General features: G+C 44.2%; 1 protein-coding gene across 1 annotated transcript in view; it reads left to right on the top strand.

Moving 5' to 3' along the window:
* The window catches only part of LOC311245007 (carbohydrate sulfotransferase 1-like), a 69,612-nt gene extending 64,972 nt beyond the window's left edge, over positions 1 to 4,640 (top strand). Inside the window, exons 5-6 of the mRNA XM_084334756.1 lie at positions 2,662 to 2,879; positions 4,202 to 4,640. Of these exons, the coding sequence (XP_084190882.1) occupies positions 2,662 to 2,879; positions 4,202 to 4,538 (555 nt within the window). The 3' untranslated portion in view covers positions 4,539 to 4,640. The remainder of the gene's footprint in view (positions 1 to 2,661; positions 2,880 to 4,201) is intronic.
* The last annotated feature ends 18,294 nt before the right edge of the window (positions 4,641 to 22,934 follow it).

Genomic DNA, 22,934 nt, shown 5'->3' with positions numbered 1-22,934 from the left:
TTAAAAATAATCTATTCTACTATTCTATTATTGCACTGTATTATTGGTGTGCAAACCAGTCAACTTACAAAAAAGAGCCTGTTGGAGGATTTCAACAAGATAAATGCAGTGCAAAATATTTCACTATAATATTTCAAAGCGAAGTAAAAAATATTATAATAATTATTTGATCATGTTAAATGATCATTTGATCATGTTAAAAAAGGGAAAATAAAAAACAGTTGTTAAAAAAAAAAAAAAAAAAAATCATCACTGGGGCACAGATGATCATCACTAGGGCACGTGCCCTAGTGATAGTGGTCTAAATACGCCGATGCTGCTGACCCAGAGACTCAAGCGCTCCTTCTCTGCCTGAAAACTAGAGCAAAAGGTGGTGTCTTGTACTTCACATTCCATTTCCAGTTTGCAGAATGATGTTGCCCTGTTTAAATAGCCAGATGAGCTACAGCCAAGTGAGTTCAGCTTTCACTAGTCCAGTGGTTCTCAAACAATTTCCACCTGCCCCCCCCCCCCCGCCCCCCTTTGGCGGACCAACATTTTCGTGTACACCCTCGCCCCAACAAAATAGTCATGAAATGGGCCAAGTTTAAATGTATTGAAATAACATCAATATCACAAGCTTTCAAATTGTGCAACGATTAACAATAACATTCTACATCAGTAACAATAACCAAAAACCGAGGGGAAAAAATATATGAATTGTACAATCCCTTTGCTAGAACAATAGCATACTTAACAATACAACATAAATTGTATTTTCTTGAAAAGATATTGTAAATCAATATTTTCCTTTTTTTTATTGATCTTTTCCCCCCTCCATTTTCCTCCGATTTTCTCCCATCCCAATGTTAGTCGTATGCCAATTCCCAGTCCCTTCCTGGTCGCTGCGCACTTACCCCCCACAGTCAGATCATCTGGGAGAGTGGAGGCTACCACGTGCTTCTTCCGACACACGTCCAGCCAATCACAGCTTCTTTTCACCTGGCAGCGCGGATTCTCATCGAGAGGGCGTAGCGTGTGGGAGGATCACACTATCCCCCTCAAGTCCTATCCGCGCTTAGCAGGCGCCCCGACCGAACTGTAGGAGTCGCTGTTTACAACGACCCGGACCCACCCCGCCAGCTTCTCCCACCCTCTAATACAGCCAATTGTATTAGTGCAGACGGCCAGCCAAGCTGGTGACAACCCCGGAGCTGTGAGCTGGATTCGAACAGGCGAATCCAGCTGACAGCTCCGGGGTTGGTGACGAACGCAATCTCCGCTCGGCCACCTAACCGCCCATCATTATCTTCCTTTTGAATAAAAATAGGCTCAGCAATCAGGCAGGATTGTTAAAAGCTAATTAGCCTAATCCATGTCAAAAAGAGTAGCCTATAGTAATTTACACTCTCACACACACACACACACACACACACACACACAAGAGAGAATGAGAGTAGTTTATAGCGGATTTAATCAACAATTTTCTTTTAATATTTCTGCTAATGAAGTGAAATATTTGATATTTGTTATCATCAACTATCCAGTTCGTTTTTATAGTGTAACATTTGGCTACTGCAAATCATTGAATGTACAGAGAGAGAGAGAGAGAGAGAGAGAGAGAGAGAGAGAGAGAGAGAGAGAGAGAGAGAGAGAGAGAGAGAGAGAGAGAGAGAGACGAAAGTGCCAGTGAAACGTGCACTGTTGAGTCCTGCCTTTAGGCAGAATCACGAACAGTGGTTTAACCTCTTAAGCATCGGGCAAAAATGGGGCTATTTATTTATACTTATAGCACATGCATGAGTCTGGTAACATTCTGAAGTTTCTTACACAATAAAGAAAAATCACTTTGAGTTTTGTGTACATTTCTGTGTAGTGGTTGCCAGATGTCGGTTTTTAAGTTTCAGCTGAGAGGTAGGAGCTGGACAACATAACGGTTCCATAGCCTGAAGTCTTAGTCATACAGGTCCAAAGTGTATCAAAATCCCACGGAAAACTAGTGTTTCACAAAGGTTTTTTGTAATGTGTGGGTGGTTCAATAAAGGTTGCATATAAATGACATGAATAAATAGGGCTGTCAAAGTTAATGCTTTAACTTTGGAGATTAATTAAAATTATTAAAATAAATGTATCTAGATTAATCTATGGAGTGAAAAATCTTCAATGTTCTGAACTTTCAGCAGTATATTTGCTTGTTAATTTTTTGCATCGACTCATGCACCTTTTTGAAAATCATCTGACATGAAGATGGAACACATTTTTGTTGTTAATATGATTTATGTTACTGGTAGTTCATACAAGACATTATCGTCCTCTAAACCAATCTGCACTGTAACATACTGTAGGCCTGGGTTGTTTTTATTTCTGTTAGCGCCGCGGATATAAGAAAGAGGTCTAGCTGAGTCAATGTTGATGGTTTTGTTGAACATTTGTATTTCACAGCAGAGAAACTGTATTCAAAGAAAGCTATTAAAATAGTATTTGAATCTAAATATACTTTCTTTGTGTTGATTTTACATTAATTCCATGATTTTACTCGAGTAAATATCTGTTACAAGCTTCGGTCTTAAGTAGAAAAATGCTATTTTTAATCTAGATTAATTACAGAAAATTGTGAGATTAATTAGTTAATTATTTTTAATCTATTGACAGCACTAAAAAAAATCCTTCTCTTCCTTCCAGGTGGTCCAGTTGGTGCGAGACCCGCGGGGCATCCTGGCGTCCCGCATGGAGACGTTCAGGGACACCTACCGGCTGTGGCGGCTGTGGAGGGCGACGGGCAGGAGGCCGTACAACCTGGACCTGGCCCAGATCAACACGGTCTGCGAGGACTTCCTCAGCTCCGTCAGCACTGGGCTGGCCAACCCGCCCTGGCTGAGGGGCAGATACATGCTGCTCAGGTGACGGATCACAAGTCATGGAGTTACATGTGGTTACAATAGATTGATTGATTGAAAATGTTATTAACAGATTGCCGAATGGGTACAATACAGTACGGGTCAATACACACAATTGTTAAGGGGATGCAGACCAGAGAAAGACTTTCGTCTTGTTTACATCAGGGTCCCCCATTTTCAATTCATCATAACATTTATGACATACACGACATGTCATACAGTACTGTTGTACAGATAATGGTACCTGTACAATGTTCATTATGAAACTGCCTAGAAGGGGGGAAATATGTTCTGATTGCAAGCATGGAGTATTGATTAAGTAATAATACACACTAGCCATTCAACTATGTAGCAAAATGAAAATCAAAAAAGAAAATCTGATTACATTTAGTTTAAATATCTACAAAATAAATATCTCATCCCATATCATCTCCCTTCTTCTCTTCTCCCCTCCCCTCTTCTCTCTCCTCTCATCACCTCTCCTCCTCTCTTATCTCATCTCGTCTCCTCTCCTCTCCTCTCCTCATCTCTCATCTCCTCCCTTCTTCTCCTCTCCTCTCCTCACCTATTCTCTCCTCCCCTCCCCTCTCCTCATCTCTCCTCTCCTCCCCTCTTCTCTCCTCCCCTCTTCTCTCATCTCCTCCCCTCATCTCTCCTCTCCTCCCTTCTCTCCTCTCCTCTCCTCTCCTCACCTCTCCTCCTCTCTTCCTCTCTCCTCTCCTCTCTTCTCCTTTCCTCTCGTCTCTTCTCTTCTCTCCTCTCCTCCCCTCTCTTCTTCTCTCATCTCCTCCCTTCTTCTCTCCTCCCTTCTCTCCTCTCCTCACCTCTTCTCTCCTCCCCTCTCCTCATCTCTCCTCTCCTCATCTCTCCTCTCCCCCCTCTCCTCATCTCTCCTCTCCTCATCTCACCTCTCATCCTCTCTCTCCTCTCCTCTCCTCATCTCTCCTCTCCTCATCTCACCTCTCATCCTCTCTCCTCTCCTCTCCTCTCCTCCCTTCTTCTCTCCTCTCCTCCCTTCTCTCCTCTCCTCACCTCTTCTCTCCTCCCCTCTCCTCATCTCTCCTCTCCTCCCCTCTTATCATTTCTCCTCTCCTCTCCTCATCTCTCCTCTCCTCCCCTCTTCTCATCTCTCCTCTCCTCATCTCACCTCTCATCCTCTCTCTCCTCTCCTCTTCTCATCTCTCCTCATCTCACCTCTCATCCTCTCTCTCCTCTCCTCTCCTCTCATCTCCTCTCCTCTCCTCTCTCTCCTCTCCTCTCCTCTCCTCTCCTCTCCTCTCCTCTCCTCTCCTCTCCTCTCCTCTCCTCTCCTCTTCCCCCTTCAGGTATGAGGACTTGGCCCGGTCTCCCCTCCAGAAGACCAGGGAGCTGTATGACTTCCTGGGTCTGCCTCTGGAGCGCAGCGTGGAGGACTGGATAGTGAACAACACGCGGGGCAGCAGCGACCTGTCGGCCAAGCAGAAGTACGGCACGGTGCGGGACTCCGCGGCCAACGCCGAGAGCTGGCGGCAGAAGCTCTCCATGGACATGGTGACGTACACGCAGACGGTCTGCCAGCCGGTGCTGGAGCTGCTGGGCTACAAGACCGTATCTCACCCCGCGGAGCTCAGGAACCTGTCCAGCTCTCTGGTGGAGGACAGAGCCTTTCTGCCCTTATTGTAGCAGCGGAGGGGGAACGTCAAGGCTGCTGGGCTACAAAACTCTCACCCTGAGGACCCTGTCCAGCTCTCTGGTGGAGGAGAGACTGTCTCTCACCCTGAGGAACCTGTCCAGCTCTCTGGTGGAGGAGAGACTGTCTCTCACCCTGAGGAACCTGTCCAGCTCTCTGGTGGAGGAGAGACTGTCTCTCACCCTGAGGAACCTGTCCAGCTCTCTGGTGCAGGAGAGACTGTCTCTCACCCTGAGGAACCTGTCCAGCTCTCTGGTGCAGGAGAGACTGTCTCTCACCCTGAGGAACCTGTCCAGCTCTCTGGTGCAGGAGAGACTGTCTCTCACCCTGAGGAACCTGTCCAGCTCTCTGGTGGAGGAGAGACTGTCTCTCACCCTGAGGAACCTGTCCAGCTCTCTGGTGCAGGAGAGACTGTCTCTCACCCTCAGGAACCTGTCCAGCTCTCTGGTGCAGGAGAGACTGTCTCTCACCCTGAGGAACCTGTCCAGCTCTCTGGTGCAGGAGAGACTGTCTCTCACCCTGAGGAACCTGTCCAGCTCTCTGGTGCAGGAGAGACTGTCTCTCACCCTGAGGAACCTGTCCAGCTCTCTGGTGGAGGACAGACTGTCTCTGGGGAACCTGTCCAGCTGGTGGAGGAGGATGGGGAGTCAACTCTGCCCAGAGTGATGTTTTCAAGAGAGTTTGGTTACAGTTGTACTGTGGGCTCCATGGTAATTGTCCGTAGACCCTAAGAAACGTTGGCTGTAAATATGTAAGGATACATAGAAACACACAGTTAACAACACTGTAAAAACACCGTCTCGACTTGTATTTTCAAGTAAGCTTTTTGCACTGGCTTTCTCCAGCTGAGTGGTCTAGACAGGAGAGGGTGAATATTAAATATCAAGAATACGTCCCTCCTGTCTAACTAGAGTAGAGTCCACTCTAGTCTGCACGTCTGTCGTTCCGTCTCGTCGTGTCATCGAGGGCCCACGTAAGCGCTGCGTCGAACTTCAAGTTGATTGGATGAGCGGTTCTCCAGAACATTCTGTGGCAGAATAGTCCCCCCCCCCAAACAATCCCCCAGCCATATTTCAACCCCCCCCCCCCCCCACCACAACATTACCATTCATTTTTTGTGTCTCACCTTCAACCCCCTGTCTCCCCCCCCCCCCCCCCCCCCCCCACATCTACCCCCCCCCCCAGGCCATTCTACCCAGAGCACCCAACTCTCTCACACTATAGGGAGGTGTAGTGGTTACGTCATTGCTGTTTCCGGCCGGTCCACCTCGCAAAATTGCAACGTATTTCCCCATTGCCCATTTCTAAATTGTCTCGTTTAAAACAAATAAAGCATGAACATTTGCATTTGACGTCAGACTACACCTCCCTATAAAGAGTCACGTCTCAGTGGACTCTGAGAGCTCACCTGGGGACAGGAGGCCACTGTCCTCGTTGGGTCATCTCTGTAATAAACCTGCGTTTATAAAGTCTATCTTTGACTATCTACAATCATTGATCGGGTTTATTTCCCACAGTTCCAAGCAGCAATACCGGGGACCAAGCACTCGCCATTTTGAATGGGCACGGCACTAGTTCCGTTGATTCAACGGCAGAAAAAGCCGCCGCAAAAATCTTCGCTTGAAAACACAAGTCGAGACAACTTTTTATTTCCACACAGTGTCGCTAGTTACTACCGGTCTTTCCTCACGCCTGTGAGCATTACAAGGCTATCAGTTCGTACCAGTTCAGAGTCTGTTGCACCGGAGATGGCGGAATATGTTGAAGTCGACGTAGCTGACAACACAGCGGTCCTACAGGAAGACAAAATATGTGTTTAGTTTAGGTACATAGCCTGCTTTTACCATCCTGCCTCTCTGTGTATACAGTGTCTACGGCGGGGGTCAGCAACCTTAGGCACAAGTGCCACCATTGGCACGCGGTATCTTAACCGAGTATCTAGCAAGTGTGTAAGAGAGGAACCTTTTTGGGAATGTTGAAGTGTCCTCTCATCCCCATGCCGAGTTACCTCTTTCACAGTCTGTTATTTATGATAGGTTGACTGATATACCAGAGATGTTTCAGGGTCAGAGCCAATCAGAAGGGTCAGTCTGTTGTTGTTTGCCGAACATTGAGTGTTAAACGCCATTTTGAGACCAAACATGAGACAACTTTAAAGGATGATGCAGACAAGGCTGGAGGTGTCCAGGTATGGCAAGCAAGCATCTCATGAAGACGGCAGCATTCTTGTATAGCGCTCTTAGATAATTATGAGAGGGAAATGGTTATTAAAACTATTGCTATGCACGTTGCCTATTATGGATGGAATAGAATTACGGATCTGTTGGAGATTTACATTTTGATGTGGTGTCATAACTTAACTTAATGTTAACCGTAATGTTGATATGGCACACTGGTTAATAACAAGAACATTTTAAAATGGCACTTGAATCAAAAAGGTTGCTGACCCCTAGTCTACTGTGAGATATGAGGTCCCGGTGGAGAAGCACGAGTAAGGGCTTGTGTCCACTAGGCGCCATGTCCTGATGTTCCCATTGGCTACACTCACACTCCTGATGTTCCCATTGGCTACACTCACACTCCCGATGTTCCCATTGGCTACATTCACACTCCAAGCCTTAGTGATCCATTCTGATTCATTTCTCAGATCTGATTGATTTTGTTTGGCCATTGACCAGTGTAAACTAGTCACTGCTCCTGAACGGACCCGCATGCACAAATGAACAATAACATAATATGAATGAGTGGAGGACACTGAAGTCACAGTTTGTAAATGATAGGTTTAATTTAAGTTGATGTGCAGTGGAGGCCAGCTCATTTGTGAGTAGATACATGGGGGGTGAGGAGGAGGTGAAAGAGAGACATTTCTTCTTTCAATATGCTGTCAAACACAAATTGGATATGAAATATGAACGTTTTGCTTGTATAGAAGTGTCCCCCAGGATAATTATAAGGTAAACACGTCACTGTCCCTCCACTGACCAGAGAGAGTGTTTAGAGGGCATTTCAAAGTAAAAGTTGCATGCAATCTGATATGCCTGTTCAGACTGAGGTCAGATTGCAAGAAATCTGACCTGTATCTGATTTAGAACCACATATGAATGTAGCCCAAATCAGAATAGAAAAGATCAGATTTGATGTGATGTGCGCTGTTCACACAAAGAAACTTGAGTCACATAATGAGCAAAAATAAATCAGATTTGGGCCACTTCTGCCTGTAGTCTGAGCGTATCCATCGTGTCGACATTCAGAGGAAGCCTGTTTCCTTCTCTCACATGTTTTGTGCCTCCTCTCTGGGCACCTCAAATTTACTTTTTTCACAAGATTGTGCTCACAAAGCAATCTCACCTTTTTTCAGCCAAATCAATCGAGGTGATCAGCTTGGGCGGTGACATTCAGAGTAGACCGTCAATCATCCTGGGGGGGTAACAGGGGCCAGCATCCTCTGTAAGATCGCAGTCATGGTTAAAACATCAAATCAATAAAAAGATAATAAAGAAACAAAGTGATATCAGGTTATTTTCCTGCAGCAGTCAGTAGAATGAACGTGGTGTCAATGGGTCCTGTTGTTCAGCCTCACAATGCTATTGGATAGTAAATGTGTTTATAGGTCCCACATTCTGGCCTCTGAAGTTGATTATGTCAATTTAATTTGGGCCTTACAGGGTTAAACATTGCTGTCATGCAGTAGATTAATGTGATGTTTCAACATTGCTGTCATAGTTGAAACTCAGGCATGCGACTCAAGCATTCTATCCCATGGCTTCAGAGAGTTTAGTTTAGTTTACTCAGTTTATTTGATCAGGGACAGTGCATATCAATCAACAGTTATACATTTATAAATAAAAAAAAAAAAAAAAAAAATGTAAATATGCCAACATTAGCAGGGTTGCTAGTTTTCAGTTGTAGTCCCTGGGCTAGATGTTTAAGCCAGAAAATAAACAGAAAAATAGAAGGACTAGTGGACACAAGTCGTTACTGCACCTCGCCAACAGAGCAGGATTCTGGAACTAACATGGGAGCAAGTGAAGACTGCGAATGACCAAACTCAATGGCTCCGAGTGTCCAGGCTCCTTGGTTTCCTAAGAGCATACTAGTACCTAGTACTCTGATCATAGTAGTTAGCCTGACTTCTAGGAACAACAAACACAACATTATTATGAATTGAAAATGGGGGACCCTGATGTAAACAAGACGAAAGTCTTTCTCTGGGCTGCATCCCCTTAACAATTGTGTGTGTTGAGCCGTATTGTACTGTACCCATTCCGCAATCTGTTAATTAAAGTTTTCAATCAATCAATCAATCAATCAACATAGGTAGGGAGGCAACGTTCAACTCTCTTTCACTTCAGTCACCTTGAGATGTGGGTTTCTTCGAATATTCAAATACTTAAAGGAACACTTCCAACATTTTGCGCTTATTTTTGCTATCTTCCCAAGAGTCAGGCGAGAAGATTGATATCAATTCCATGTCTGTGTGTCAGTTTTGGAGTTGTATTTGTTCACTTATGACAGTGCTAGGATAGGTGCTCCATACTGCTTCCAGTCCTTCTGCTAAGCTAGGCTAGCTGTTCCCTGCTGCTTCCAGTCCTTGTGCTAAGCTAGGCTAGCTGTTCCCTGCTGCTTCCAGTCATTGTGCTAAGCTAGGCTAGCTGCTCTTTACTGCTTCCAGTCCTTGTGCTAAGCTAGGCTAGCTGTTCCCTGCTGCTTCCAGTCCTTGTGCTAAGCTAGGCAAGCTGCTATTTACTGCTTCCAGTCCTTGTGCTAAGCTAGGCTAGAGGCTCTCTACTGCTTTCAGTCCTTGTGCTAAGCTAGGCTAGCTGCTTCCTACTGCTTCCAGTCCTTGTGCTAAGCTAGGCTAGCTGCTCCCTACTGCTTCCAGTCCTTGTGCTAAGCTAGGCTAGCTGCTCCCTGCTGCTTCCAGTCATTGTGCTAAGCTAGGCTAGCTGCTCCCTGCTGCTTCCAGTCCTTGTGCTAAGCTAGGCTAGCTGCTCCCTGCTGCTTCCAGTCCTTGTGCTAAGCTAGGCAAGCTGCTATTTACTGCTTCCAGTCCTTGTGCTAAGCTAGGCTAGAGGCTCTCTACTGCTTTCAGTCCTTGTGCTAAGCTAGGCTAGCTGCTCCCTACTGCTTCCAGTCCTTGTGCTAAGCTAGGCTAGCTGCTCCCTGCTGCTTCCAGTCCTTGTGCTAAGCTAGGCTAGCTGCTCCCTGCTGCTTCCAGTCCTTGTGCTAAGCTAGGCTAGCTGCTCCCTACTGCTTCCAGTCCTTGTGCTAAGCTAGGATAGCTGCTCCCTGCTGCTTCCAGTCCTTGTGCTAAGCTAGGCTAACAGGCACCTGGACACACAGAGATTAAACTGATATCAATTCCCCCGTGTGACTCCGGGGAAGATGGCAAATAAGCGTGTTTCCCCAAAATGTCAAAGAGTTCCTTTAAAAACCTCCTGGCGCGACTAGGTAGAATAAATAATTGAGAACTGATGGGGCTTATTATTAGAAAAGGAACGTCAGCTCTTCCAAAGTTTCCACTTTGAAGTTTTACCCCGAGGTTCAGAGAGCTGTCCGTCTGTGTGCTGCTGAACTGAAGGGGAGTTTTACCCCGAGGTTCAGAGAGCTGTCCGTCTGTGTGCTGCTGAACTGAAGGGGAGTTTTACCCCGAGGTTCAGAGAGCTGTCCGTCTGTGTGCTGCTGAACTGAAGGGGAGTTTTACCCCGAGGTTCAGAGAGCTGTGCGTCTGTGTGCTGCTGAACTGAAGGGGAGTTTTACCCCGAGGTTCAGAGAGCTGTCCGTCTGTGTGCTGCTGAACTGAAGGGGAGTTTTACCCCGAGGTTCAGAGAGCTGTCCGTCTGTGTGCTGCTGAACTGAAGGGGAGTTTTACCCCGAGGTTCAGAGAGCTGTCCGTCTGTGTGCTGCTGAACTGAAGGGGAGTTTTACCCCGAGGTTCAGAGAGCTGTCCGTCTGTGTGCTGCTGAACTGAAGGGGAGTTTTACCCCCCAGGTTAACCCTTTCACTGCCGCACTACCAAAACGGTTAACCCTTTCACTGCGGCGACACACAGAAGGTTAACCCTTTCACTGCCACACGACAGCCGGTGACCATGGGTTGTGTGACAGTAAAGGGTTAACCTTCTGTGGTGTGGCAGTGAAAGGGTCCAGAGCGCTGTGTGTGCTGCTGAAGTGTGACGGATGAAAACACACGGTCACTTCTTGAGGCAGTGCAGGTGAGCAATGTCTCCTGAACCAAAATCATCTTATAGTCTCTGTGAAAACAGGGAGCTGTCTGTTTATTGATTGATTGATTGGTTGGTTTATTGGTTGGTTGATTGATTGGTTGGTTTATTGTTTGGTTGATTGATTGATTGATTGGTTGATTGATCGGTTGATTGATTGGTTGGTTGATTGATTGATTGGTTGGTTGATTGATTGATTGCTTGGTTGGTTGATTGGTCGATTGATTGATTGATTGATTGATTGGTTGGTTGGTCGGTTGGTTGATCGGTTGGTTGGTTGGTTTGTTGGTTGGCTGGCTGGCTGATGGGTCAGTCTGTTAGTGCACAACTATTTTTTATATATTCTTACGGTTGCCTTATCGTCTTGTGCGGGAGAGTTTAGAGATTTTGCACTAGAGGCCTCTGGGAGGTTGGGTTCTACCCCGAGAGCCACCGGTGATGTCATCACCCCCTGTGATGTCATCGCCACCGGTGATGTCATCACCATCTGAATAATAGCACAAGATACATTCTGAGCCTGGACTAAACTCTGTCTCTATGTGCAGAACAGAGACTCGACAAACTGTAACCAGCTGTTTTCTGTCTGCACCCCCCCCCACTCCGTCTTCTTCTGTGGTGTTTCAGGGCAGCCCCATCTCACTTAAAATATGTAAATAAAGTACTAATCAACTAATAAAAAACAGTAAATAATGTACGTTATATTATAGCCATAAGTAATGTATTTATTGTAGGGAAAATCTAACATATTACAAATATGTTAGATAGTGTCATAGTTAGATAGTGGTGAGAGCACTAACTATAATCATAGTTAGATAGTGGTGAGAGCACTAACTATAATCATAGTTATAGTTAGATAGCAGTGAGCGCACTAACTATAATCACAGTTAGTGGTGAGAGCACTAACTATAATCATAGTTAGATAGTGGTGAGAGGAAGCACTAACTATAATCATAGTTAGATAGTGGTGAGAGCACTAACTATAATCATAGTTAGATAGTGGTGAGAGCACCAACTAAAATCATAGTTAGATAATGGTGAGAACACTAACTATAATCATAGTTAGATAGTGGTGAGAGCACTAACTATAATCATAGTTAGATAGTGGTGAGAGCACTAACTATAATCATAGTTAGATAGTGGTGAGAGCACTAACTATACCTAATCATAGTTAGATAGTGGTGAGAGCACTAACTATAATCATAGTTAGATAGTGGTGAGAGCACTAACTATACCTAATCATAGTTAGATAGTGGTGAGCGCACTAACTATAATCATAGTTATAGTTAGATAGCGGTGAGCGCACTAACTATAATCATAGTTAGATAGTGGTGAGAGCACTAACTATAATCATAGTTAGATAGTGGTGAGAGCACTAACTATAATCATAGTTAGATAGTGGTGAGAGCACTAACTATAATCATAGTTAGATAGTGGTGAGAGCACTGCAATGATTGTTCAACTCCTGGTTGCAGCGTTCGTTTTGGACATTTGCAGATACAATAGGTAAATATATTACTTATGGCTATACCATAACATACATTATGTACCTTTTTTCCTTTGGTCGATTAGTACTTCAATTACGTTTTCTGATGAGATAGTGTTGTTCAGAGAGGGAGGAGTTTGTCATTGGCGTCAGCGAATCACAAGTTAACTTAAATGTTCTGTCATCTGAACAGAGCTGAATGGACCTTCTTTCGGTCTCTCAAGAGGACCATCCACAGGCAAGAGGACACAACAGACAGTATTTTTACATCATATTTTTATTCCGAGTCAACCACTGTTCCCCAATATTGCTTCTGCCCCGTTAACAAGTCCTCACCTGAGGGGTCGAGGATAATGTTGCCCTCCTTCATTGCCTCCAAAAGTTGCCCAATGTATCACAACATCAAAGGCCAAGATGAACACAGGCAAAGATAGGCAATAGAGATCGGTAATAATTGCTTGCAAAACAGATGGGGATTGGCAACTATAGGAACAACAAATGGATAGCCTGGGCTTTAGGGAACAAATGGTGCGTGTCCTCAAGACATTTTGTATAGACAATTTTCCCTTCCTCCTTTTTTTTCTTTTTTTTATAAAATCAACATATTTGTCATAATAGTCTAATTAACATATTTGTTGTGTAGAAAATCTTTTGTGTCCCTGAGACCAAACTAAACCATTGATAATGCATGGTAAACGACGTCCAAAACAGAGACAACGGTGGAAGAATCTACTAGTTTGTCTCATTTCCTGAGGTGTGACATTTCCACAGGATGCTGCCCCATTGTGAATGCTGGCTTTTGTTGGGACTAAAGTGAATGTTGATCTGTTTGTACATCAAAACAATGTGACAGGTAATGTACCTAATGGTTTGACTTGTTAAGGTAGTATTGCCATTGATATGACCTGACATGCTGACATGTGTGATAAAAACAACCGTGCAATAAAATAAAGTGAATGTCACTGTCCTCCTTAACCGTGCTGTTTCTGCTCACCAGGTATACAATGTATTTTTCTTTTTACTTGATTACATCTGAGTGAACTTTATACTTTTATTCCACTACATTTCACCAGATTTGGAAGAAATCGTAATTTTTTGCATACAGAACGTGATACGTTGACAGAAATTATGCACTTTTATAAGCCCACTGTAAGAAGAGGTCAGAGGTCATCAGAGTTGGCATCAGCAAACCACCAATCACTTTGATATAACCTTTAGAACACAACAACATTAACCACAGCCGGTTAACCCTTTCACTGTGACAATACAGAAGGTTAGCCCTTTACTATCACACAACCGACGGCGATGCTCCATCATTAGCATCATTAGCTCTGCAATGATGCTAATGATGGAGCATCGCCGTCGGTTGTGTGATAGTAAAGGGCTAACCTTCTGTCGTGTGGCAGTGAAAGGGTTAAAATAGAAAAATGTCATATACAATAATATGTACTTTTGATCTTTAAAGGGGAACTATTTTACTATTTCTTTCACTATTTGGGCACTTTTACACAATTCCTGTGAGTCTATGGAACACCTCTGTAATATCTTTTATTTTTTTATTCATTGTTTTGTATTTCTAATCAAGTCCTCAAAAACAGTATTTTTCTACCTCAAGATCTCGAGCCGTTTTGAGCCTGGGCTCCAACCACTGTGTGCAGCTCATCATGTACCTCGCCATTATCATGCAGCGGTGTCTCTCTGACATCACAAATCATCACATTTTCAGATGACTCAGTTCAGTGAGGGTGAATATTGTGAGAGGAGAATTGGAAGAATGCGCCAATATGAGAATTAGAGACATAGATCATATTAATATAAGTTCACATAGCTAGGAAACAATGCTAAACACTCAAAAAGGCCATTTATAAGATAGTTCCCCTTTAAAGGAAGCATGTTTGTGTAGTTCTCTTTCTTCCGACATGGCTGCCTGTAATTCCCTGCTGGCTCGGCCCTCTTGCTTCGCCCATTGGACTGCTCATCACGCCAACTGGTGCACACTGAGAGAATGTTACTCAATGCACCAATCAGACCAGGGTACACGCCCACCTGCAGTGTTGTAGTCGAGTCACTAAATCTCGAGTCCGAGTCGAGTCTCGAGTCCCCAAAGAAGAGCCAGAGTCTAGTCCGAGTCGAGTCCCCATTACCCTAGTCCGAGTCCAAGTCCAAGTCATCAAGGTTGAGTCCACTCCCCTCTGGCAGTCAAAGAGCTGACATACAAATAAAAAAAGGTCTATATTAAACATAAATTACACAGCGGTCACCATTTCAAAGGGAGTTCATTTACTTTGTGACACAATAGCCAAACAAATGCACTAGCCACCAATATCTTATGCCAAATTATTAGGACTTGTTAAAAAAATAAATAACTGTATTTATCGATTAACCTTCCGAGTCCGAATGCAGTCAATGCTCGAGTCCAAGTCTAAGTCCGAGTCATCACTGCTCAAGTCCAAGTCGAGTCACGAGTCCTGAAAATCAGTCCAGGACTCGGACTCAAGTCACGAGTCCTGGACCCGAGTACTACAACACTGCCTGCACAAGGCCAGATTAAGAATTCAGAGGCCTCTGGGCCAGACTCTTGTGGAGGCCCCCACACACACATACACGTGCACGCACGCACAGTGGCATTTTTATATGTAAAACATTGGTGGGGCAGCCACTAACCAAGGCTACATACCAGGCAAACTACAGTAATCAAAATGACAGTAATCGTTGTTCAAAAATTTCGCACCACATATCAGACATATGCTACAGGTTGTTAGTCGTGAAAGCAAATTAATCTGTCCACGCTGAATTAAACCCTCTATTTTCCTCAGACTTTCCTTTTTTTGGATTTAACCATGGTTAGCTTACTGGGGGGTCGGAAACTCAAGATTAGCCACTTGCAGACGGCAGGGAGAGGCGCGGGGTGTGACGTACTGTATATTTTAGTTGATGAAATATTTTAGTTGACAAAATATTTTAGTTGATGAAATATTTTTTCATTTCAGTGTCACAGTATGACATCGATCTCCAAAATAATAAAAAATAATAATAATAAAAAGTAAAAAAAAAAAAATAAAAAAAAATGTAAATGATTTTTGAGGCCCCTCGTCACTAGAGGCCCACAGGCCGCGGCCCAAACGGCCCGGTCGTTAATCCGGCCCTGAGCCAGGGCATGTTTGCCAAAGCCGAAGTTTCCAAAATGTTTGGTTGTTTGGTCCAGCTGATCAGCGTCTTTTGTAAACAAACTAATTTGCCCCCAAAAAACTTGGGAACGGATTTATGTGAATTAATTTCAGTGTGGCATTGCTTACATTTTCATCAACGTTTGCCGGTCATATATAACTTAAAAACAAACGGTAAAATAGTAGAGCTGACGCTGCTCCAGCTCTACCTGACGAGGCTCTCGCCATTGCTCTCTGTGAAGATAGATCAATAGAATATAGTATAATTACAAGTAATTTCTTTTTATAAAAATAGGCCAGGGCTGTACAAGTATGGTCAAGTATACAGTAATTATAATAAAATAACAATACAGTGGGATGGTATATTTAGCAGGGCTGTGCAATTGGGCAGTTATGTGCAAAAAGTATGGACAGTGAAGTATGAAAAAGTATGTTATTCTCCCAATAGGGAATGTTATGTTGCTTTTACACACACAGAGAATCCCCCTTCGCCATCAGACAAACGCCTGTTAGCTGTGAGATTAGCTGGGTGAATAATCCTTTTTTCCGTAGGCATTTTATGTGGCTTTTACATACGAGCATTACTTTCTGATGTATTTGAACAGCTTTCCTGTTCGTTTTGGATGTATCGCTGCAGTGCACACTGTGTGCTTTACACACAGTAATACAGCTCTGTCTACTCTGTCAATGCACACATTGTTCCCGTATGTCACAGAGTTTGAGCTTTTATCCCTTTTGTTAGATCATTCGATCCAATCATTTAGGGACATGGATTAGGGCTATGCACTTACTTCAGTATATGGCATATATTACGACCCCCTCCACTCTGTCACCATTGTCCGCCTGTCTGTGTGACACGTGTGTGTGTGTGCTTGTTCTATGTTGACAGGTGCTGGAGGTGGGCGTGGCTGCAGCGCTCATCAGCGCAATGGGAGACACCTGGGCCGGGTCTCCCCATGCTCAGTTAAAAGCCTTGCGGAGTTCAGATGCTGGGCGCTCTCCTCCTGAGACGCCAGTAGTTTTGGATTGTACATTCTTGATCTTGGTCTTTGTTAGTGGCGGTGCTCTCCTCCTGAGACGTCACGCCGGTCATTTGTTTGTCGCACATTCTTGGACTTTGTCTTTGTAGTGGAATAAATCCCTTGTTATTTGAGAGTTGGTTGCCTGTGTCTCCCCATTCTTGTTGCGAGCTTGAGCCAGTTCATAACAATATCCATATAGTCCAATAGGCAAAGTAAGATGCAGAGCCAGCATTAACATGAGTCTAGTTATATGATCCCTACAGGCCCTGGTCTTCTTTACATGAAAGAGGCTAGGAAGGGAGAGTGCCGTGGAAACCGGAGAGGTTAAGAAGGCACTTGTTCAAACCATCTTGGTTGATACAAATGTTTTTTGTTAAAACATCAAGAATCAAGACATACCAGGGAATACAGTGAAATGCGGGTGGTCATGCCCGCATCGATTGTGCAATAATAATACAATAATAAAAAAAGACAGGTAAGACACAAGATGTGCATGATAAAAATAGACATGCTAAGTTCCCGAGAAACTGGTTCCTATATGTACACTACTATACAATATACAATATACAATTTGAACTCTGTCATTATTATACTTAATGTATCTAAACTATACTAAACAATACCTCATTCCTTTAAAGTGACTTTTCCATTATTTAAAGTGACATTTTGAATTCGTTTAGGGGTTTTGTAGAGGACTCAACATTTCTCTTGCCTCTCTCTCATATTGCTGCACCAGTAGTTGGTGTTGCCTCTCTCTCATATTGCTGTACCAGTAGTTGATGTTGCCTCTCTCTCTTATTGCTGTACCAGTAGTTGATGTTGCCTCTCTCTCATATTGCTGTACCAGTAGTTGCCTCTCTCTCATATTGCTGTACCAGTAGTTGCCTCTCTGTCATATTGCTGCACCAGTAGTTGATGTTGCCTCTCTCTTATATTGCTGTACCAGTAGTTGATGTTGCCTCTCTCTCTTATTGCTGTACCAGTAGTTGATGTTGCCTCTCTCTCATATTGCTGTACCAGTAGTTGCCTCTCTCTCATATTGCTGTACCAGTAGTTGCCTCTCTGTCATATTGCTGTACCAGTAGTTGATGTTGCCTCTCTCTCATATTGCTGTACCAGTAGTTACCTCTCTATCATGTTGCTGTACCAGTAGTTGCCTCTCTCTCATATTGCTGTACCAGTAGTTGCCTCTCTGTCATATTGCTGTACCAGTAGTTGATGTTGCCTCTCTCTCATATTGCTGTACCAGTAGTTACCTCTCTGTCATATTGCTGTACCAGTAGTTGATGTTGCCTCTCTCTCATATTGCTGTACCAGTAGTTGCCTCTTTATCATGTTGCTGTACCAGTAGTTGCCTCTCTCTCATATTGCTGTACCAGTAGTTGCCTCTCTCTCATGTTGCTGTACCAGTAGTTGATGTTGCCTCTCTGTCATATTGCTGTACCAGTAGTTGCCTCTCTCTCATGTTGCTGTACCAGTAGTTGATGTTGCCTCTCTGTCATATTGCTGTACCAGTAGTTGCCTCTCTCTCATGTTGCTGTACCAGTAGTTGGTGTTGCCTCTCTCTCATATTGCTGTACCAGTAGTTGCCTCTCTCTCATATATAAAAAAACAATCTGCCTTCACAGCACTGACTGGAAAATAGTCTTTGATAATGCGATGGGCAGATTAGACACATAGCCATAATTTAAAACATAGATTAGGCGATATTAACGTTAACATTGGCGCCGATGGTGGCATTCAAGCGGTAAAACGGAAAACCAGGCGTGGCGCTCAAAGTGTTAAGCTTAGCTTCCCTCTACTCCTTTTTTGAACATGTCAACAAACTAACTACATTGCTCTTGACTTTTTGCTTAATTTCTTTTTCATTATGATTGTTATGTATGACGGAGCTTGATATTGGGATTTGTTTGGAGGAATATGGAGAATACATGTTCAAAAATAAACTTTTTCATTCATTCATACAGCGAGGACATATTCAGCGAGGCTCAGCTGTGTGAGTGTATGCGTCACCAACCGGCCCGGAAGATAAATGTGTCACATCATATTGTGCTTCATGTTATATTCAGATCATTCTTTATTTAGATGGAACCTCATATAGCGTCGTCAGCAGACCATGTGTTGCTACAGTCATGCTGCTGTTGAATCTTGACTGATTGGACTCTTAACTGTGTGTTACAGATATGATCTTCTCATGACTTTCTAAACAGTGTGATTGGTAAATAGATAGATGGATTGATAGGTAGACAGCCAGATAGATTGGTAGATACTGCAGATAGATAGATAGATAGATAGATAGATAGATAGATAGATAGATAGATAGATAGATAGATAGATAGATAGATAGATAGATAGATAGATAGATAGATAGATAGATAGATAGATAGATAGATAGATAGATAGATAGATAGATAGATAGATAGATAGATAGATAGATAGATAGATAGATAGATAGATAGATAGATAGATAGATAGATAGATAGATAGATAGATAGATAGATAGATAGATACAGTAGATAGATAGATAGATAGATAGATAGATAGATAGATAGATAGATAGATAGATAGATAGATAGATAGATAGATAGATAGATAGATAGATAGATAGATAGATAGATAGATAGATAGATAGATAGATAGATAGATAGATAGATAGATAGATAGGCTTCCCGTCTTCTGTAACCCTTGGTTTTACTCACACTCACTCTCTCTCTCTCTCTCTCTCTCTCTCTCTCTCTCTCTCTCTCTCTCTCTCTCTCTCTCTCTCTCTCTCTCTCCTAAGTACATGATGGGGTTCAGGTGTGTGGAGACCGGAGGCGGCAGCTGATTGACATCTACCGGCTGATTGCTCTTCCTATTTAGACCCGGCTCTCAGATGTCATGATGCTGCGTGATCGTAGTTTCTCATTTACCAGTCAGTTCTTATAGTATCGCTCATTCTCTCAAGTCTAACCTGTCTTGTCCTCCTTTGCTCACAGTCCTCTGCCTGGCTCCACACCCTGCTCCCGAGTTCTGGATCTCTGTGTAAGACCTTCGCCTGCCCGACTACTCTTCTCCTTGTGAACCTCCTGGACTGTCTGATAAACCGACCCCGGCTACGACCCCCCCGCTCGTCTGACTACCCTGCTACTCACCTACTCCCTGGACTGTTTGATAAACCCGGCCCCGGCTACAACCCCCCGCTTGTCTAACTACCCTGCTACTCGCCTACTCCCTGGACTGTCTGATAAACCGACCCCGGCTACGACCCCCCGCTTGTCTGACTACCCTGCTACTCGCCTACTCCCTGGACTGTCTGATAAACCGACCCCGGCTATGACCCCCCGCTTGTCTGACTACCCTGCTACTCGCCTACTCCCTGGACTGTCTGATAAACCCGACCGGCTACGACCCCCCCCTCGTCTGACTACCCTGCTGCTCGCCTACTGATTCAACACCGTCTCTGCCTGTTTGTATATCTGCACCTGTGTTCTGGCTACAGTACAACTGTTACATAAATGAATAATAGGGATAACAGTTTTTGTAATTGGTCCATTTTGAGGGAGATCAGTTTAGCAGCTCTGTTTGTATGCTGACCTGCATGACTGTCCACTGCACTAAAGTCATCTCCATCTATAGCAGGGGTCGGCAACCTGCGGCTCCGGAGCCGCATGCGGCTCTTTAGCCAATCAGGTGCGGCTCCCTGGCCTGCATTTTTAGTTATTTCTTTTTAACTTATTTTTTTCTTTTTTCTTTTTTTGGAGATCGATGTCATACTGTGACACTGAAATGAAAAAATATTTCATCAACTAAAATATTTAGTCAACTAAAATATTTCATCAACTAAAATATACAGTACGTCACACCCCGCGCCTCTCCCTGCCGTCTGCAAGTGGCTAATCTTGAGTTTCCGACCCCCCAGTAAGCTAACCATGGATAAATCCAAAAAAAGGAAAGTCTGAGGAAAATAGAGGGTTTAATTCAGCGTGGACAGATTAATTTGCTTTCACGACTAACAATGCAGGCTTACCTGTATGCCTGATATGTGGTGCGAAATTTGCGAACAACGCACATTTTATAGATTTTCCACAAATAAGGGAAGGACTCAAATAGAGCTGCATAGTTCAGGGTTTTATTTCAAAGTAGGTCTACAGATGCCAGTGTTTTTTCTCCTTTTCTGTGTTTTATTTCAAAGTAGGTCTACACATGGTAGTCTTTTTTCAAAGTGGACTACCTTTTATTTTATAAATGTTCCACAAATAAGGGAAGGACTCAAATATACCTGAATAGTTCAGGGTTTTATTTCAAAGTATTTTTTCTCCTCTTCATAAGAGTTTGAGGTTTTCCTTTGTTATAACAAGTATAACAGGTAAAACATGTTCTTTTTGTTGCTTTATAATTCCATTGTGTTATAAGTATAACGTATAATAAATCGCAAATTACTTTGGGTATGCAATTGTCAGACGTTTTATGCTAAATGTGGGGTATGCTTGGGGATATATAAAATGTTATACACTGTGTTATCTTCATTTTAAGGGTAAATACTAGGTTGTGCGGCTCCCTGAGCATTTTATTTTGTGGGAGGGGGGAAAAGTGGCTCTTTTGATAAAGTAAAGGTTGCTGACCCCTGATCTATAGGGAGGTGTAGTCTGACGTCACTTTAGTTTCCTGCATGGTCTACCCGTATAGGGATTTATCATTGGGAAAATGTATTCAAGTCAAGTCAAGTCAAGAGTTTTATTTGTCACTGCATACAAGTATACAATGAAATGCGGGTGGTCTTGCCCGCAACAATGTGCAATACAGTAGTAACAACATATAATAGAATCCAATAAAACAACATTGTGCAATAAACAAGTAACATAGTAGGGCATATCGGTATTTGTACATAAGTTATTTACAGAGCATGGACATGCTAGGTCCTTTGGTAGTGCAATACACTGTTACTGTTACTATACTATTTTTAAAGTGACCTTTCCTTAGTGGCCATAAGTGTGGGCGTGTGCAGCATGAGTGTGTGCTTGCTCATGTTAAAGTGGCTGCTAGTGTGTGAGCGTGTACAGTGTGTGTGTCGTGTGTGTGCTCATGTGTGCTTGTGTGTGGAGAGTTTGGTGTTCAAGGCTCTGATGGCCTGGGGGAAGAAGCTGAGCCGAAGTCTCTCTGTCCTAGTAGCTGGGGTTCGCAGGCGTCTGCCTGACCTCAGCTGCATGAACAGGCTGTTGTTGGGGTGGTGTGGGTCTTTCATTATTCTGCAGGCTCTGGATTTGCACCTCTTGTTGTATAGAACCTGCAGGGTGGTAGTGCAATACCCGTGGTACGCTCGGCTGAGCGCACCACTCTCTGTAGGGCCTTCTTGTCCTGTGCCGTGCTGTTTCCATAACAGGCAGTGATGTTTCCAGTCAAGATGCTCTCTACAGCTCCGGAGTAGAAGGACTGGAGTATCTTCCCAGATACTCTGAACTTCCTTAACTGTCTCAGGTGGTAGAGGCGCTGCTTCGCCTTTTTTACGACTGAGTCTATGTGTGTTGTCCATGTCAGATCCTCTGAGATGTGGACCCCCAGGTACTTAAAGCTGCTCACCCTGTCCACGGTAGCCCCGTTTATCCTCAGTGGTGTGTGTGTCTTCTGCTGTCCTCTCCTATAATCCACGATCAGCTCCTTGGTTTTACCAATGTTCAGGAGCAGGCTGTTGTCCTGGCACCAGCGTTCCAGTACCTCAACCTCCTCCCGGTAGGCCTTCTCGTCGTTGTCCGAGATCAGCCCCACCACCACGTGTCGTCCGCAAACTTCACTATGGAGTTGGAGCTGAACTTGGCCACACAATCGTGTGTGTAAAGTGAGTACAGCAGGGGGCTCAGAACACAGCCCTGGGGGGACCCGATGCTCAGGGTGATGGTGTTGGAGGTCTGACCCCCCACCCTGACCGCCTGGGGTCTTTCACTCAGAAAGTCCAGTACCCAGGCGCTCAGGGCGGAGCTCAGACCTAGCTCGATCAGCTTGTCCACCAGTCTGGTGGGGACTATGGTGTTGAACGCTGAGCTGTAGTCAATGAACAACAGTCTCACATAGCCCCCCTTCTGACGGTCAAGGTGGGAGAGGGTGCTGTGCAGTACCTGGGAGACCGCGTCGTCAGTGGACCTGTTTGGCCTGTATGCAAATTGCATAGGGTCCATATCACTGGGGAGGGAGGCACAAATGTGATCCTTGACCAGCCTCTTGAAACATTTCATGGCCACAGAGGTGAGTGCCACCGGTCTGTAGTCATTGAGACATGTTGGGGAGGGTTTCTTCGGTACAGGGATGATGGTAGACATCTTGAAGCAGGCAGGGACCACTGACTCCGCCAGTGATTGATTAAATATGGCGGTGAACACAGGGGCTAGCTGGTTGGCACAGGACTTAAGTATGCGTCCTGTTATCGGCTATTGTAATAATTCTGCCTCATGAACATTGGCAAGCTTTCCATTTTTGCACAAAATGAGTTCCTTCTAACATTATTGTTTAAGCATTTTTTT

The sequence above is a fragment of the Notolepis coatsorum genome, assembly GCF_963971535.1.
Source record: "Notolepis coatsorum genome assembly, chromosome: 18".
In the NCBI taxonomy this organism is placed as follows: Eukaryota; Metazoa; Chordata; class Actinopteri; order Aulopiformes; family Paralepididae; genus Notolepis; species Notolepis coatsorum.
This window is presented reverse-complemented; position numbering and strand designations above follow the sequence as displayed.